The 16339-nt window shown below is 36.6% G+C and overlaps 1 protein-coding gene across 1 annotated transcript; it reads left to right on the top strand.

Moving 5' to 3' along the window:
• Window positions 1-1187: 1187 nt before the first annotated feature.
• Window positions 1188-11081, top strand: LOC140138897 (charged multivesicular body protein 2a-like). The gene is made up of 6 exons (XM_072160679.1): window positions 1188-1373; window positions 5073-5282; window positions 5665-5844; window positions 6467-6597; window positions 7574-7635; window positions 8488-11081. Exons 2-6 carry the CDS (start codon window positions 5115-5117, stop codon window positions 8613-8615), a joined length of 669 nt encoding a protein of 222 aa, XP_072016780.1. The 5' UTR covers window positions 1188-1373; window positions 5073-5114; the 3' UTR covers window positions 8616-11081.
• Window positions 11082-16339: the final 5258 nt, after the last annotated feature.

Below are 16339 nucleotides of genomic sequence, written 5' to 3'. Positions count from 1 at the left end.
CTGTGGTGCAGGCTGTTTCAGCTCTCACCCAAAGGTTCCATTTAAAAAAAGGTCATGTTCTCACCCAATGACCCCATATTTTTTACATTTTGCTCGCCGAATGCCAAAAATCATGCTCTCACAGTCTCACCTATTGACCCCATATTTTTTGGCGTTTCTTTACTTTAGGGGTTTTTATTCTTACATGTTACAGCCTTCATAAGTGCCCCCGGCCAAATAAGTAAAGTCAACAAATTTGAGATCTATTTTGACATACGGTTTAGATAATCATTTCACATTTTACATGGATATTAAAAGGGCATTTCGTGATCACCCCCCACTTTTCTCAAAAAAAGTTGAGTGCTAAAGTGCTAAGGGGCTGTGCAATAATTATGAGCCCCCACCCCAGGGGGTAAAATTTCGAATGGCTCACCAAAATCGCCCCCCCCTCTCGGCCCGCCAAAAATCGCTTTCCCCCTCCCTCTCGGCCCGCCAAAAATCTTTGCCCCCCCCTTTACACATGCCAAATTTTGGGATCCCAATTTGCAAACCTAATGGTCTTAGGCCTATAGGCTATATGTTGCAGCTGGCCTGGTGAGCAGGAAAATTTGCATATAAAGCGTTCCGACTCCGTTTTATAAAGGCGCCCCATGAATGTGAGCTAATGTGTGCCAACTTATCGCTTGCCCCCCCCCTTCTCGGATGGCCAAAAATTGCTTGCCCCCCCTTTCGACTCGCCGAAAATGTCTTACCCCCCAGTACCCTCCCCAGGGCTCATAATTATTGCACCGCCCTATACCGTTCACAAACAAGGGGGGCCTGATGCAATAAAATATCGTGAAAATTTTTCAGGCCCCCCCTTTACAGACCTCGAAAATTTCAGGCCCCTCCCCCTTTTTTGATGAAAATTATGGGTCAACCCCATAGAAAAGCATATAAACTCAATTTTTCCAGGAAAATTTGTGGTCATTTATTTCTGGGCCCCCCTTAGGAGGGTCAACAATTTTCAGGGCCCCCCTTTTTGCATCAGGCCCCCCTAACAATTGTTTGTGAACGGTCCCTAAAGGCCTGATAGCTGAGCTAAAGGCTTACTGGAGATATTAATAGTTACACCCCCATGTCTTTTTAAAATATAGTTCTTGTTGAAGGTAAGCTGCGAATCTTTACTGGAGGAATTGCGCGAACAAATACATCGAGGATTTCCCATTTCCGGTAAATGACGTCATTTGCCCAAAAGAGAATAAACACGAAAAGTCAGGTGCCTATTTTTGTTTGTAAAAAACTTGCCGAGGTGAATCATATTTTGACGTGAATAATTCAGGGCTTGGTGCCTTCAGGGTTATAGAATCATATCGATTCGTGTGAAGGGAGCTTGGAATCGCTGAAAGTAAAAGGTGAGGCACTTGTAAGTTGAACTAAAAATTGTAAAAACCATAAAACATGTTAAAAATGTAAACAACTGAAAGTACTGACGATGACAAACAAACAATCAAGAAACTGTTCCTGAGCTTTCCTGAAACGTGAACATGAAAAGGAATCGATCAGATTATTATTTATATTGTCTGAAATAATATTGCAATGATTTATGAATTCTACAGGTAACAAGAGCCATGATAAATACCTAGCCCTACTACTAGCAGTCCGCTTAATTTGCAAAAGGAATTCTGCAAAAATAATAAACATAAATAAAAATTAAGCTTATTAAAAAATCCCAAGTAATTATTTATCACAACCTGACAATATTCAGTTTTTAATGTTTTAAGTTTATTTTCTCATAAATAATCTACGTTTCCTTTATTAATATTATTGTTACGATGAATAAAAGCAATTTTAAAGACAAAATCCAAATGATAACCTTTTTTTGTATTATTTGTGGCAGCGCATGTTTTAGCTTTATAGCATCAACAACACATCAATTAAAGAAACCCGGAAGTAACAGTACGAAAATTTGCTAAAGATTGACAGACTTTGCGCATGTTTTTGCAGCTATTTCTGACCACGTTTCGGACCAAAACTGACACAGAAATGAGAAAAATTATCATAGCGACTGGAGATGGAATATCACGGCGAAAATGCACTTTTATTTTATTTTAACAAATCAACATTTGATGAGGTGTAGACCCGGGGTACTTGTTCGAAATATTTACTAACGGTCAGAGCTTGCTTTGACCGTTAGAATCCGTTGGTAATGAATATCGGTCGGAACCCCGGTGTATAAAAATGCATCGGGATATAAACACTGACATGACTGATAAAAATGCTATGTATTGGCTTACTTCACCAGCACATATTAATAAGCGTGTCATTATATAAGTTTTATTGTACTATTACCTACCTGTTTGCACTTTCGATGCATACGATCCTAACATTATAAAGGAAATATCAGCTAAATATTCGGCAAGTTTTTCAGAGCTGGATCCGGCCTGCACATGCTATTATTATTGTAGCTGTTTGCGCCGTGCTGATGGTGAAACAGTCTCAACCTACGAGGGCATTTCACACACGTAAATTGTGCTTATTAATGACTGAATAACGTTTTGTGGGGTTGAGAATATTATCGACGTACATTGTAACAGGCTCACGTGATAAGCAATTAATTTTTAACCAATGTTTGTGTTTTTAGTACAAACCTAATTTAACAATACAAAATATTGATATAGTGTTATAAAATAGTCCAAAAACAAATCAGCAGTTAATGAAGAAGTAATTTCCGATATAATGTCAGTAGCAATTAGAAAAATTTATTATTTTTAAGAGTTTTGTTTATTAATACACATGTCTAGGGAAATTGAAATAACAAACTAGAAACAACAGTAAATTTTACTTCGTGAACTGACATTTGAATCATCGCCGATCAATGGAAAAATGGGAGCAATTTTAGTGATGAAATATCCACGCAATTGCATTTGAAATGCGAAGTATTACTGAGAATTATGTTGGGAACGTGTATAGTAACAAATTGGTAGGACATGTTATGTGGAAAGTGGTATTTGAGGGTATGCTTATTGAAGCAGTCAGTGGCCTATTGTATTAAGTATATATACGGTGTTATTTACATGTTTATTCACGCACTGCATTCAGATCCGAAAGGACACTAGCTACGAATGCGAGGGCATCCGTGAGCAAATTCGTAGCTAGTGTTTCTCGAGCAACGGGGTACATACATGTATGTGTGTTGAGGCAGTGACTCAAGCCCGGATATTCGGGTACCCGCCCGTTTTTTCCCTACTTTTTTTTTTTTTTTTTTTTTGGAATAAGTGAACCATGAATGATCCTAGCGTTTAGCTCTAGGTCCAGGGACACTACAAAGCCGAAAAAATAACTAACTTTTTTAAACGTTTGATACGGGTACCCGGTTACCCGCCCAAAATTTACCTCGGGTACCCGAATACGTCATTACCCGATAGGTCACAGCCTTAATGTGTGTTAGCAACAAGGGGTTGCTGCATGCCGTTGCATTTCCCGGTATGATTGATCGTGAATTTCAGATGGACGCACAAAAATCTGTCTGGACGCAAGTTTTTTCAACCTTGTCAGCAAACTTGCGTCACACATGACGCACATTTTTAAATCCTGGTAGTAAGGTTACCAAGTTGCTCACATGGTCGATAATAACAGCAATAATTGGTGAAAATCTGCATTGGAAACCTGGAAGTGAACCAAAAGTCAGTGTTTCTAGTTCATAGTTTGTCATTTTAGAGTGACTTTTAAGATTACCTAATGATTTTAACGGGAATTGTCGTGCTAAAAATGACCTCTAATAAACGCCCCCCATTTGGAAAACGCAACGCCCCTGGGGGCGTTTATTCGAGGAAATACGGTAATTGAAACAAGTGAGCGTGTTTATATGTACATGCACATTCACATTTCACACACATACTAATAGCCGTCGGTACGAAGAAATCGTTGCTCCATAAATGACTGCAAATTACACAATTGTAATCATTTTTCACCACAAAATATGATGTGAAAACACAGGTGAGCAATGTATATGAATAATATGGAGAGGTCAAACAGGTTGTTAATAATTTGTGACATTGAAAACAATTAACACTGGAGACACCCTATGGCACTTGCTACAACTTGAGACCCAAGTCCTCAAACATTCGAAATTTGTAGTTACTACAACTGGTAACGGTGTCAATTTACGCTTCCTGAAAACACTCTACAATAACATATGAAACCACAAACTCAGGTTCCACTGGATAAACTGCTTGAAATAAGACCCTCACCTAAGCAATCAGAAACATCAAGGTTTTATAGCCAAATCACTAGTTCCAGACAAAAGGTTCGCATGGCAAAATCAAATGAAATAATATGTTCTTGTTATTTATAATAACATTAAATCAGAAAAACAGTTATAAAAGCATATCAAAATGTGGGTTGGTTTGTTGCTGGTTGACTAGTTACATATTTATGTACATCTCTAACCCCTGGGGAAACTGCTACTTGGGACTATCTTGTTGTTTAGTTTTGGCCAGGGATCTAAGGAAGATCTGCAATATGATTAAATTAGGATCAGCCATTCCCGGTGGGTTCAGTTTGTATTTAAAGGTAGGACGTATGACCGTTCCAGGATTTGAAAATGACCCCTATTTCACGGGGAATCGAGGACATTTGCAGCAATTTTACCCCCTATTTTGCACGAAATCGAGGAAAATATGCCCCCAAATACCTCCCCTATTTTTATCATTTTGAGGACGCATTTTCATTTCACCCCCTTATCACGAGGAATCGAGGACATTTTTCCGAAATAAACACCCCAAAGCGTCCTTGAAATGGTTTCAAGGACGCTTTTGAATTTCCCCCCTATTTCACGGGGAAATGAGGACAACAACGAAAACTGTAGCGGTAAAACGCGGACCAAAGTCCTAGAAATACACCCTATTTTTATTTCAAGGACAATTTTGCTCCAAAACACCCCTAATTTGGACAATCGCGAACAATTTTGTCCTTGAAAATTCCGCGGACATTTCTTGAAAAGTACCCCTAATTGGAACCATCATGCGTACACATTGTCAGTGAAGACTGAACCCACCGGGCAGCCATTGAAGATTACAAATTATGCTTTTTGTGTTCATTTTTCGTTACAGAATTTTGACCATCAATCAATTCAAGACAACTCCACAAGCAAGATGTCGTTTTTATTTGGAAGAAAGAAAACTCCAGAGGAGATGTTGAAGCAGAATCAGAGGGCACTGAATAGAGCAATGCGAGACTTGGACAGGGAACGACAAAAAATGGAGAACCAGGAGAAAAAAGTTATAGCAGATATCAAAAAATATGCCAAGATGGGTCAGATGGTAAGTTATGGAAAAAAAGAAAGAAAGTGGTAGTAAATAATTCCCTAGTCCCATCACTCAAAAATATAGTGGGTTATACATATTGTTCTAAATATCGTCAATATCAGGGGTCAATTTAACCACAGGCCCTGGTCATTAGTTTTCTCATTGGGCAAGGAGATTTTCTGTCAGGGTGGGCCAGTTGGGATTTTGGCATATGAATTTATGATATATGTTACAATATATTAATAACAAACCTGGAACCTGGGCCAGTGGATTTGCCCTTGAGCCAGCTGGAAAGCTTCCCAGCACCCACCTTTGCAATATGTTCCAGACTTGCAGCATTTTGTCAAAGTATGCTTTCAGTGATTGATTCATCCTTTGTGTTTCTTCTTTTGTACAGGATGCAGTGAAGGTTATGGCCAAAGATTTAGTTAGAACAAGAAGATATGTGAAGAAGTTCATCATGATGAAAGCCAACATCCAAGCTGTCTCACTGAAAATCCAGACATTAAGATCAAATAATCAAATGGCACAAGCTATGAAAGGAGTCACAAAAGCTATGCAAACCATGAATAAACAGGTACTGTGTTTAAGTTGATACCAATATTTTTTTTGCAGGGATTTAAGTGTGGGGACACACTGTTGTAATGAGTTTGCCAAAGCAATTCCCTGCAGTCGGCATGACCATATTAGGTGACCTATAATGGCTTGCAGATTGTAATTCCATTGACTGATTTCATTTTCACAATAAATGGTATCCCCCAGAGATTTTTGCAGGTACAGAGGAATTGAAACAGTGGTTCATCACATTCCATAGAATTCCATCGACAAACATATATGTTTCTAAACGAGGGTTTTTTTGATGAAAGAGATGAGAGGTAGACATTCTCCACAAAACATTACAATAGGTTGGTTATATAATATTGCATGTTTGTACAGCTACCTGAAACTCCAAGTACTGTTTTTGTAGAGGATGTCTGCCTAGAGACACTAATTTATGGCAGAGTTACCATAGCAATGTAATGATGTTTATGGGAGTTTCAAAAATGACAATGTTAATTGGACTCTTCAGCTCCTGGTACACACATTATTCAAAGATTATAACCAAAAAGTAAGTCCAGTTGATCAGATTTTCATCTGAAATTCATAATTACCACCAACCATATTGACTGTATTGTTATTATTTTCTCATTTTTGTTTAGTTGAAGCTTCCACAAATTCAGAAGATTATGATGGAATTTGAGAGACAATCAGAGATAATGGACATGAAGGAGGAGATGATGAGTGATGCTATTGATGATGCTATGGGTGATGAGGATGATGAAGAAGAAAGGTAGGTGCAATATTTCAGTTAGCAACATTTCAGTTAGGCCAAAATAGATTGTCTTGGAGCCCTGCGTGCATGTGAAATTGGATTTGCAGTATACATAATCGCTAGATTTTTTTAAAGTTTTTAAAATAGAGGAAAAAATCAACAGCAGCAAAAAAAAAAGTGGGCTGAAAATGCATTAAAAAAGAAATCTTGCATAGCTGTATTGCATAGTTTTTTCCCCTCAAAAAAACTACTTGGCACATAGCTTACTGACCAAATGTTTTTGTGACAAATATATTTTTTGGCCTTACATAGATGTGAATAAAGAACATGTGCCTGTTCAGAGTTCAGAACTGTAATATTTATGAGAGCATTTTGAAAAAACCCTAAACTGAAGAATATTTATTTTCAATGAAATACCTCCACAATAATGTACACATTGGTGGGTTGGTTCAAGACAGACATGTATTTTGCCCAGCCTAAATATGGCTTGCTGTAAACAACAAATTTGAAAGCCAGGCGTTGGTAGAGAAGTCGTAAGGTGCCATCAGCTTTGCAGCTATTCATTGAGGAAGGATAGTAAAGCCAAAGAACCAAGCCTCTGCCTCGTGTTTGAAATCTTTGGCTTTACGTATGTTTAGCCATATTTATATTAAGCCCCACTGGTCACTGAGAAGGGGATATCATCTGTGTTTTGATTTTCTGTGTTTTTCAAGCTGTTATGAAGGGTTTTAGGGTCAAGAAAATGAATGATTTACTTGCTTTTCAAGATGGTTACAATAATACCAATACTTGTTTGGGGGTCAGAAATTGCACTTGTCATACATGTGGAGGGGTGCATTTTCAGACATTTGCAAATAGTCTTGTTAAGACTTCCAATTCCATAGTCACACATGATAGTCCCTGTTACCCAACCAGGGGGACTGGAGCAAAAAATCTTGTCACATTTGGTATTTAAGATATATAATTCAAACTTGTTATCATCTTTTCATTACAGTGATGCCATCGTGTCTCAAGTCTTGGATGAATTAGGTTTATCAATTGGTGATGAAATCTCAGGTAAGTTAAAATGAAGATTAATTTTATGAGTGGATGAGTGATTGAGTGTGTTTGAATGTATTTGCAATCATTTCCAAATGGGAATGTTAATGTGATACTCTACATTCCAACCAGAGTCCTCTTGTTAACTGGGGACCGTTCATGCTTTATAAATATGTGCAATGGACTGCAAATAATGTAAATCGTAATTGGGTAGTGTGTGTTAATCCCTATCGGTGATAAACAAAACGTCCCCAGTTGACAGGTTAAATGTCATAAAAGTTGTTTATAATTTGTGTCAAGTCCCCAGTTAACTGGTGGAAGTCAGGAAGTAACATCTAAATTTGCATAGTAGTAAACAGCATCCCCGGTATATGTGAGTGAGTATGTGTATGGGGGGGGGGGAGGTGCTGTAAAGATGGTGCTCAATTCACAATTAAGGATGCTAGTTGTAAAAGGGGGTTCAGCCACAAAATCATGAAAATGGAGCTAGTGTCAGTTTCTGGTACAAGGTCTGTACCCTCTGTGCAAGTTTATAGTAAAATAATGTTGGAGAGCATTTCAACTGCATGAACAAAACCATTTGCTTGCATTGAAACTACATGGACAAAATAAATCACCTTTTTTGAGATTTATCTCGAAATGCACTCAATGTGATTCTTTTAGAACTAGCATCCTCAATTGTGGACACAACAAAAATGTTAGCAGCCACAGTCTCATGATACAAGATTGAGTGTAAATCATGTAATTTATGATATTCAAAGCATGATATCTTTTGGTAAAGATTGCAAATATGTGTGTGAAAAGCATCCCAATGTCTGTATTTATGATGATCAATCATTCAAACTATTCTTCTTTCTCTGTGTTCTACAGCATTACCAGGTACGGGAGGAAGTTTAAGTGTTTCAACTAAAGAAAAGGGCAAAGTGGCGGCAGCCGAAGGAGTCAGTGATGCTGATGCAGACTTACAAGCCAGATTAGATAATCTCAGGAGAGAATAGTAGCATGACAGTGTCACACATGTGACCACTCTGTGACATTTCAACAAACTGTTTTACAGAACCATGAACTAAAAGAGTGTATAATACAATGTACACTATATATACATGTCAAAATGGAATGGCACTTTGCAACACATGCTGATCTCGGCAGATAATACATCTAATCTTAAGACTACCACACGACAACCTTATGTCAAGCTGGGGTAGCTAGCTAGTCATGTGATTGTCATGAGATTATAATGTGACAACACTTTGCAACCCATGGTGATCTCCGGAGAGTGTAGATCTATTCATGAGACAATTACATGATGACCTTTATAGGTAAATGGAAATGGATCATTAGCTTCCAAATAGACACCTCATAAAAAGGACTAAGCCACTTTTTATCATTCAATATTAAGTAACGCTACATACTGCACTAGTCCAATGGGTTGTATTTGCTTAAAACATGCTTCAGAAGCATAAGAGGGAGGTTACTGTTGTTTTTGGTACAGATATTCCAAATCTTTTTAAAGAAAAAGGATAGACGATTCAAAATAATGAAAATTTTGGCCCAAATGAAAAATTTGATGTGGGTTGGCAATCGGAAACTTAAGATTCATTTCCATCTGCCTAAAGATATTGAATTGCATGTCATGGGATTGTCTTGTGCATGATATTATCACACTATATGGTAGGTTATTTAAGAGAATCAAATGATTTCTGCGAAGAAATTTGTGAGAATTAAATGAATCTCACAGAATTTCTCGGCAAGAATCAACATTGATTTAGTGCATTATTGGTTTTTACATTTGTTAGAAAATGGAAAAATAATGATGTTTTCCGGTATACCAGAAAGATTAGGACTCTGGGTGTTCCTTTGGAAAGGAAGATTTATTTATTTGAAAAGCTGTACAATAATCTGGTTGTGTCAGCCTTTTATTCCTTATGGGTGACCTGAGCTATTTTGTCTCAAAAATGTACTAGACGTTTTTCGAATGATACTGCTTATTTGATTCGATGAAGCTAAAATATTTTCAGATCAACCCGGGATGGAAGGGATGAAAAATTCGGTAACTTGTAAGACCAGCTGTTTTGTAAAAGGAAAAAAAAAAATGAAAATCTGACCAGACTTTTTCTTTTCAAAATTAATAGGCTTGTTATAACATGCCTGCATATTGATTAGGATATAGGGGTGTCAGAGTATTGTACAGATTACATGTGTGTATACATGGCACATACGCCCCCACACAGACATGCAAAGAATGTAGTTAGGCAAAAAAAAAGGGTTGTCTCAAAGCTCACGAGTGGTTTGAAAACAAATGCGAAATGCAATTTTTTTTTTCAAATTTCTGCAGTTCTTTTTTTTTCAAATCTCGTGATTTTACAAATGCGCGTGCAAGCTTTGAGACAAACCTTTTTTTCTCCTTATATGTACAAACAAAATCAAAACACACATACACTACAGTGGGAATTCCAATTGAATGAACGAGCTTTCAACAGGTGTATTCGACCCAACCGCGATCGTATGGGGCAAAATTACAAAGTTGTCCAACTGACCCGCTTCCAGAGTGTTTTGATATTTTTAAGGGTAGACTATAATGTGAATTTCATTCCAATGAATACAGCTGCCAACAGTGTGATGATTGTCTGTATACATTGGGATGAATGCCTGCGTTTGCGTAAATGCGGAAGTGAATCTAACTCACTCATGATTGGTTTGCAATAGTATTCGTTTCATTTTTAAATGCAATAGTGGACGGATCAAGTATAGCTGTGTTTATTCAATTGGAATTTTTATTATAAAGGAAGGTTTGATTATTTTCAAAATACAAAAATAACTGTAAAAGGGAACAAATTGATCTTATGGTAGAGACTCTGATCAATTCAATTATTAGGTTTTTATGTTGCTGAACAGGTGTTGTGGTCCATCAAATTATGTCAAAACAAATAATCTGGCCTTAACTTTTGAATTACAAGGCAGGTGTGCACATAACATAGTATATGACACATTCTTAGTCAGTGGCTGTGGTTTACCTTATATGGGCTGAATTCATTGGTTTCTGTATGCTGTCTATCACACGGTAAATGGCAAACAGCCGTGTTATATCCGAACACACTCGTCAAGGCATGAGTCATGTAGCGCTTTCTAGAGTGTAATACGCGAATGAGATTGCAGTACGCACAAATGGTAAACAAGTTTCTTTCATTTCAGAAAAAGGGGGTTTTTATGACTGTAACTTAGATTTTGCTAATTAAAATAGTGTGTTGTTATTAAAATATTTAACTGACAAAGAATGAGAATAAATGATATTAATTTTTATTTTTACTATCCTCTATCTATGATAGACGACGGGCAGGTCTAATATTTTATCGTAGTGGATACCGTACTAACTCAAATTATTAGACTGCCTGTCATCTATCACATGATAGAGGATAGTAAGAACAAATATTCTTATCATTTATTCTTATTATTATGTGAACTAACATTTTTTTTAATGAATAAAAATGCCAAGAAGCCATCAAAAGCTGTATGTGGAACTGACAGATCATTGCTGTGCAATCATCCAAAAGATCAGTCCAATTTATATAAATATAACAAAATGAAATGTTTCTAAGCACCCATTTGGGTTTTAATGTTATGTTTCTTATTAGTTTGTATTTCATACAATGCTGTACGTAGTCAATTATTCTTGTATATATTTAATAAATGTATAACTAAATAAATTTAAATTGTTGTCCAGATATCTCATTTGTATTGCATTTGTTATTGAAGTTTGAAATTGCAGCTTTTTGTATAAAGTTTTTATTACTGTGCACGTCAACAAACTTATGCTCACATTAATTCATAGAAGTGTGTTCCAGTGATGCACAGGGGTCAAACATTTTTTTCTGAGGGGCTCTTTTAGGCTTCAAGGGGGCTAAAATTAAAATTAGTCTATATTTGGTCATGGTTCCATGTTCCGATTAGTTGAGACGAATGTTGAAAATGAAAACACATTCAAAGATGTTCATTTGGATTTCTCTGGGAATTTTTGATGTAAAACTATCAGTATCTTATTCTTGAATTTCAATGGGGCGATTTTGTCTCTGACTTTTTTTTTTTTGCCCTTGGCCAGTGTTTCCAAGCGGCTAATTTTTAGAATTTGGGCGAAACGCCCTTCGCCCCCGTGTATTTTGAACGCTGGTGGTGCGTCCAACTGTGCAAGCCATTTATAAGTTAATAATTGCTCATTAGTTATTTGGAGGGCATTGTGAAAAATTTAAACATTTTGCCTTTGGAACCGAGGAATATCCTGAGGGGCGAGGGATATTCCGAGGTCCAAAGCAAAATGTTTAGATTTTTCACAATGCCCGACATATAACTGATGCAAAGTTATTAACCGAATTCATAACCGTCACTTTTAACTCATCACTCAACCAAATCTCAAGATTTTATTCTCTGAAATTTGTTGAAATAAACAATTTTTATCAAAACTTATATTTCGCCCTTCAAAAAGTCGAACAGGCTAAAATGGATTTACCAATTACAGCACTGCGCAATCACGCCATGTGCAAATATGGTAGTTGCGTGCGCATGAAGTGTTCCGGCGTAAGCGCTGCGCACACGCGGAAGTCTTTTTTTTGTTTAAGTATACGCGGAGGTCATTGATGGATATCAATAACCTCCACGACGGTGTGCGTATATCATCTAACAAGCAATTTGATAGGGACGCACATATGGCGTAATACGCAGAGGTTATGAATCTATATCAATACACGATGTTACACAAGTCATTTTTTTGCCAATTGTAAAATAATAAAGCCGAACAAACTTTAGTCGAGATTCAGAATCACTCTACATCCTCCAGGACCACTGCAATGGCCTGTTCTAGTTGAAATCCATGATACACATATGGAAGACATGACCTCCCATACAGGGAGTGTGAATTTTAAATGTGGTTACATGTATGGGTGACTCCATTTAAAATCTACACCCCTGTGTGGGCGATTAAGATGTCTTCCATAGGTGTTTATGGATCTCGGATAGGATTTAAACAACCCAATTGGTTGTTCCAATACCAAAGATTACAAATGTGACATGATCTGGTCCATGGAGGCCAAATACAGCAAATTTCAATTTGAGATAAAGGACAAATATGGAGTAAAAACGGTAAAATACATAGGAAAATAGGCATCATAAAATTCCACAACTTTAGAACCAAGTATGTTAGACCTTTGTGTTTTCAGTATATGGTAGCCTATAACTCAAAAATGTCTTCTATGGCCTTCATGGACCAGATCATGTCACATATTGCAGCAGTCAGTGGCGGTGCCACTGGGGTATTTCCCTTTCCAATTATGGGTATCCCCCTAGCTCTCAGTCATAAAAAAAATCTATGGCTTCAAACACTACCTCCTACTCTAAATTCCAAATGGTATACCTTACTAACACAACTGAAAAATGCACTGGCATGGAACCGCTTGCTGTATCACATGTCATGGAAATTTTGGCAATATACGAGTTAAAGGCATGTGAAGAAGTCAAAACAAATTGAAATGAAGGTAATGTCACTTACCAAATAATATCATATCCATCATGTTTGTCTATGTCAGGGTATGTTTATGCTCGTTGGGTACGAGTGTTATTTTTGCAGGCAATCCTGAGACAGGAAAGTCCACATTGCTGTTACAATTGCTTTACACACACATCAAATGGGCTGTGACACATGGTCCAGGAAGCTGTTTCCATGTCAGTGCATTTTGCTGTTGTGTCAGTTGAACAACTGCTTGGTTACTGACATGTGTTCAGAGTAGATAATGTAAGTAATCCTGTGTGCAATTTTGGTTCATTTTGATGGACAGGATTTTAAGATATGACCTTGTCAAAAATTCAAAGTTTCTTTTTGAGCCCAGTTTAGTTAACGTTTCTAGGATGTCATCGCTTTTTTTTGTTTTCCCCTGATATATTCTGGACAAATCATTTTTTTAGAAAAACTGAAACACTCATGAACAAAATGCAAGTTAAGTCTTGAATTGTGCTTATTTTATTGTCAAATCGCTATAGAAAAACAAACGCAAATATTTTTTTGCAGTAGACAAATATTTTCACAAAATTCACATTTGAATGTTAGTAACACACATTATTTCAGAATACATAAATATTTTAGAAGATTTACATACTGAAAGGTGTGCAACCTTTTCAAAATTAAATTCTTTGTGGTGACCTAGTACACAGAAAGAGTTTTGTATACATTACCATGATTACAATGGGTCAACTATAGGTCCGTTCATACTACCACCGCATTTGCGATCCGTTGCTTTGCGATGCCGATATATCGATTGCTTTTTGCCGCAACTCAACGCAACTCGTCGCATTTCCAAGTTAAAATGTATTTAACTTCATTGCGATATCGCAATGCAGTAGTTTGCAGTACGATGCAGTGCGGCAACGCATCGCAAATGCATGCCAAAGTAGTTAAAAGGCCCATTCAGTGATATATAAGTGTAACAAAATTAAAATTGTTCATAAATTGCCTAAAAGTGAAGGATAAGTAATGCAAATTGTCATTAGGAATTTTTGAAATGAAAAATTTAGCAAAAAACGAAGAAAACAACAGTATTGACAAAGTTGAAGCCCCATTCAAATACATTACAGATTAATGTAAAATGTCTTCTAGTCTTTAATACACAGCTTTCAGCTAGCAGGCTAGGTTAGCACATCTATATGGAAAATTGATTAATGTTTTCTATCCTCCCAATGAGCAAATCACTGAATGGGCCTTTAAGTGTATTAGGCCAAGTAAAATTAATTATTAGTTTCTCGTCCTAACTTTTTTCAAAATGGAGGATGAGGGCACTTTTTTGTTGTTGTTTCCAAAACAACATTTTTTTCCCCAAAGACGATAGATTTAGTGTCTTTTTGGCAAGACTTCCATAATGTGCCCCGCCATATGTTTTTACATGTTCATTATTATACAGGTAGGGAACAAACTAGCTGCAAACGAGACTAGAAAAGGTACTGACGGCGAAAATCAATCAAAATTTTATCTTTTGTTTTGTGGTAAAAAAAACAAAACCCAAAAAACTTTTTTTGATGTGGCAGCAAAAAACGATGCCGGTGGGTATGAGAAAACTAATAATTAATTTTACTTGGCTTTAGGGGCATAAGAACATTTTGGTCTCTTAGTGCAGTTACGGATATTCTCTTTATGAGTTTGCTTTGAGACCCTGCAGATTGGGTCTAGGGTTCAAACCCAGGCTTTTTTGTTTTGCTCTTGTCTGTTAATATTTCTATATATGATGTACAGGTTTATTCCGTACAGAAAGGCTTGCAGACCTGGGCGAGTCATATCCATGGCCACATATGCGCACAACCATATTGATTACCAAAACATATTGATATTACTACATGTATAGTCGGTGATTTAATTTTATAGTGCTTATAAAACACAACACTATTTTAACACATCACAACTGACCAAGTACTGACTGAATGTATGGAAGGGGTACAATGAATGTACCTCACAAAATGAAATATAACAACAATATTCAAGAGCAAATAATTCAATGTGGGATGGATGCATGGTGGGTTAATAATAGTTAATAACGTCGCTGGGCGGGAAAAACCTCCTTTGTACTTTTGGCCCCTGAACATGTTTGAAACAAAATTACTAACAGGTTACATAGGAGGTTTTGCTTTAAACATGTTCAGGGGTCATGACACAGGAGGTTTTTCCTGCCCAACAACGATAATGAGTTTCTTACATTACAGTAAAAATTCAAAGGTGTTGAGCAACAGTAACTATCTCTTCTGTACAATATATATTTTAAGAATTTTCTTTTCCCACAAGCAAAAATTAACACATATAAAAAAAAACAGCAAAGCCATTTTGGTAAAAAAGAAATATTTAGCCCCATAAAGATTTTGGTGGTATTCAATTTCGTTATCTTCTGTTGAAAGGTGAACATTGGAGACACTTAAATTTGCTGATACTATTTTTGCATGCAAAAGATGGTACATGTATTCATAAAACCAAGAGGTCTTACCATAAAGACAAACACAATTTAGCCCTGGACTAAGTGAAATACTAAGCAGAAGTCAAAATTGATAAATCTAAAAATGTGTACATCCATATCAAAACGATGCACTTGTCGGCTGCTACAAGTCTCTTTTTACATACTTGCTGGATATAAATACCAGATTCATCTCCGAGGAGGCAACTTCAAATTATCCCAAAGTCACAAGGTTTAGGAACGCAGAGAACATTCCTAAACCACATGACTTGGTGATGGTTTGATGCAATTACCTCCACTTGAGATGAGTTTGGTATTTATTCCTAGATATAATGTTAAAAGAGACACATGTAGCAGCCGACAAGTGCATCCTTTGGATATGGATGTACACAAATGTACTCTCTTAAATTGATGGATTGAAATATACCAATCTCTTAACAGCTGACAATAGATCTAAATAGATTGAAAAATAGATTGAAAAATATACAGAAATGGATTTTTGGATCATTGGCGCCTAATCTCTACTTTTGCACACTTATTTCACCATCCAGTCAAGGGTTACTTGTACAGTTTGTTTGGCTTATAATTGGTAAAAATTATTCCATTTTTGTTACTCTGCGCATCAATTGAGTTCCAACTTGCACTCGCATCAAATCACCTAAGTGTACACCAGTCACACATTTCGCAAATAGGTATGCCATAATTCTATATCAATATAAAATAATATGTGTCTCATTTTTTTTGTAAAT

This window comes from Amphiura filiformis, chromosome 18, assembly GCF_039555335.1.
Source record: "Amphiura filiformis chromosome 18, Afil_fr2py, whole genome shotgun sequence".
Taxonomy (NCBI): domain Eukaryota; kingdom Metazoa; phylum Echinodermata; class Ophiuroidea; order Amphilepidida; family Amphiuridae; genus Amphiura; species Amphiura filiformis.
This window is presented reverse-complemented; position numbering and strand designations above follow the sequence as displayed.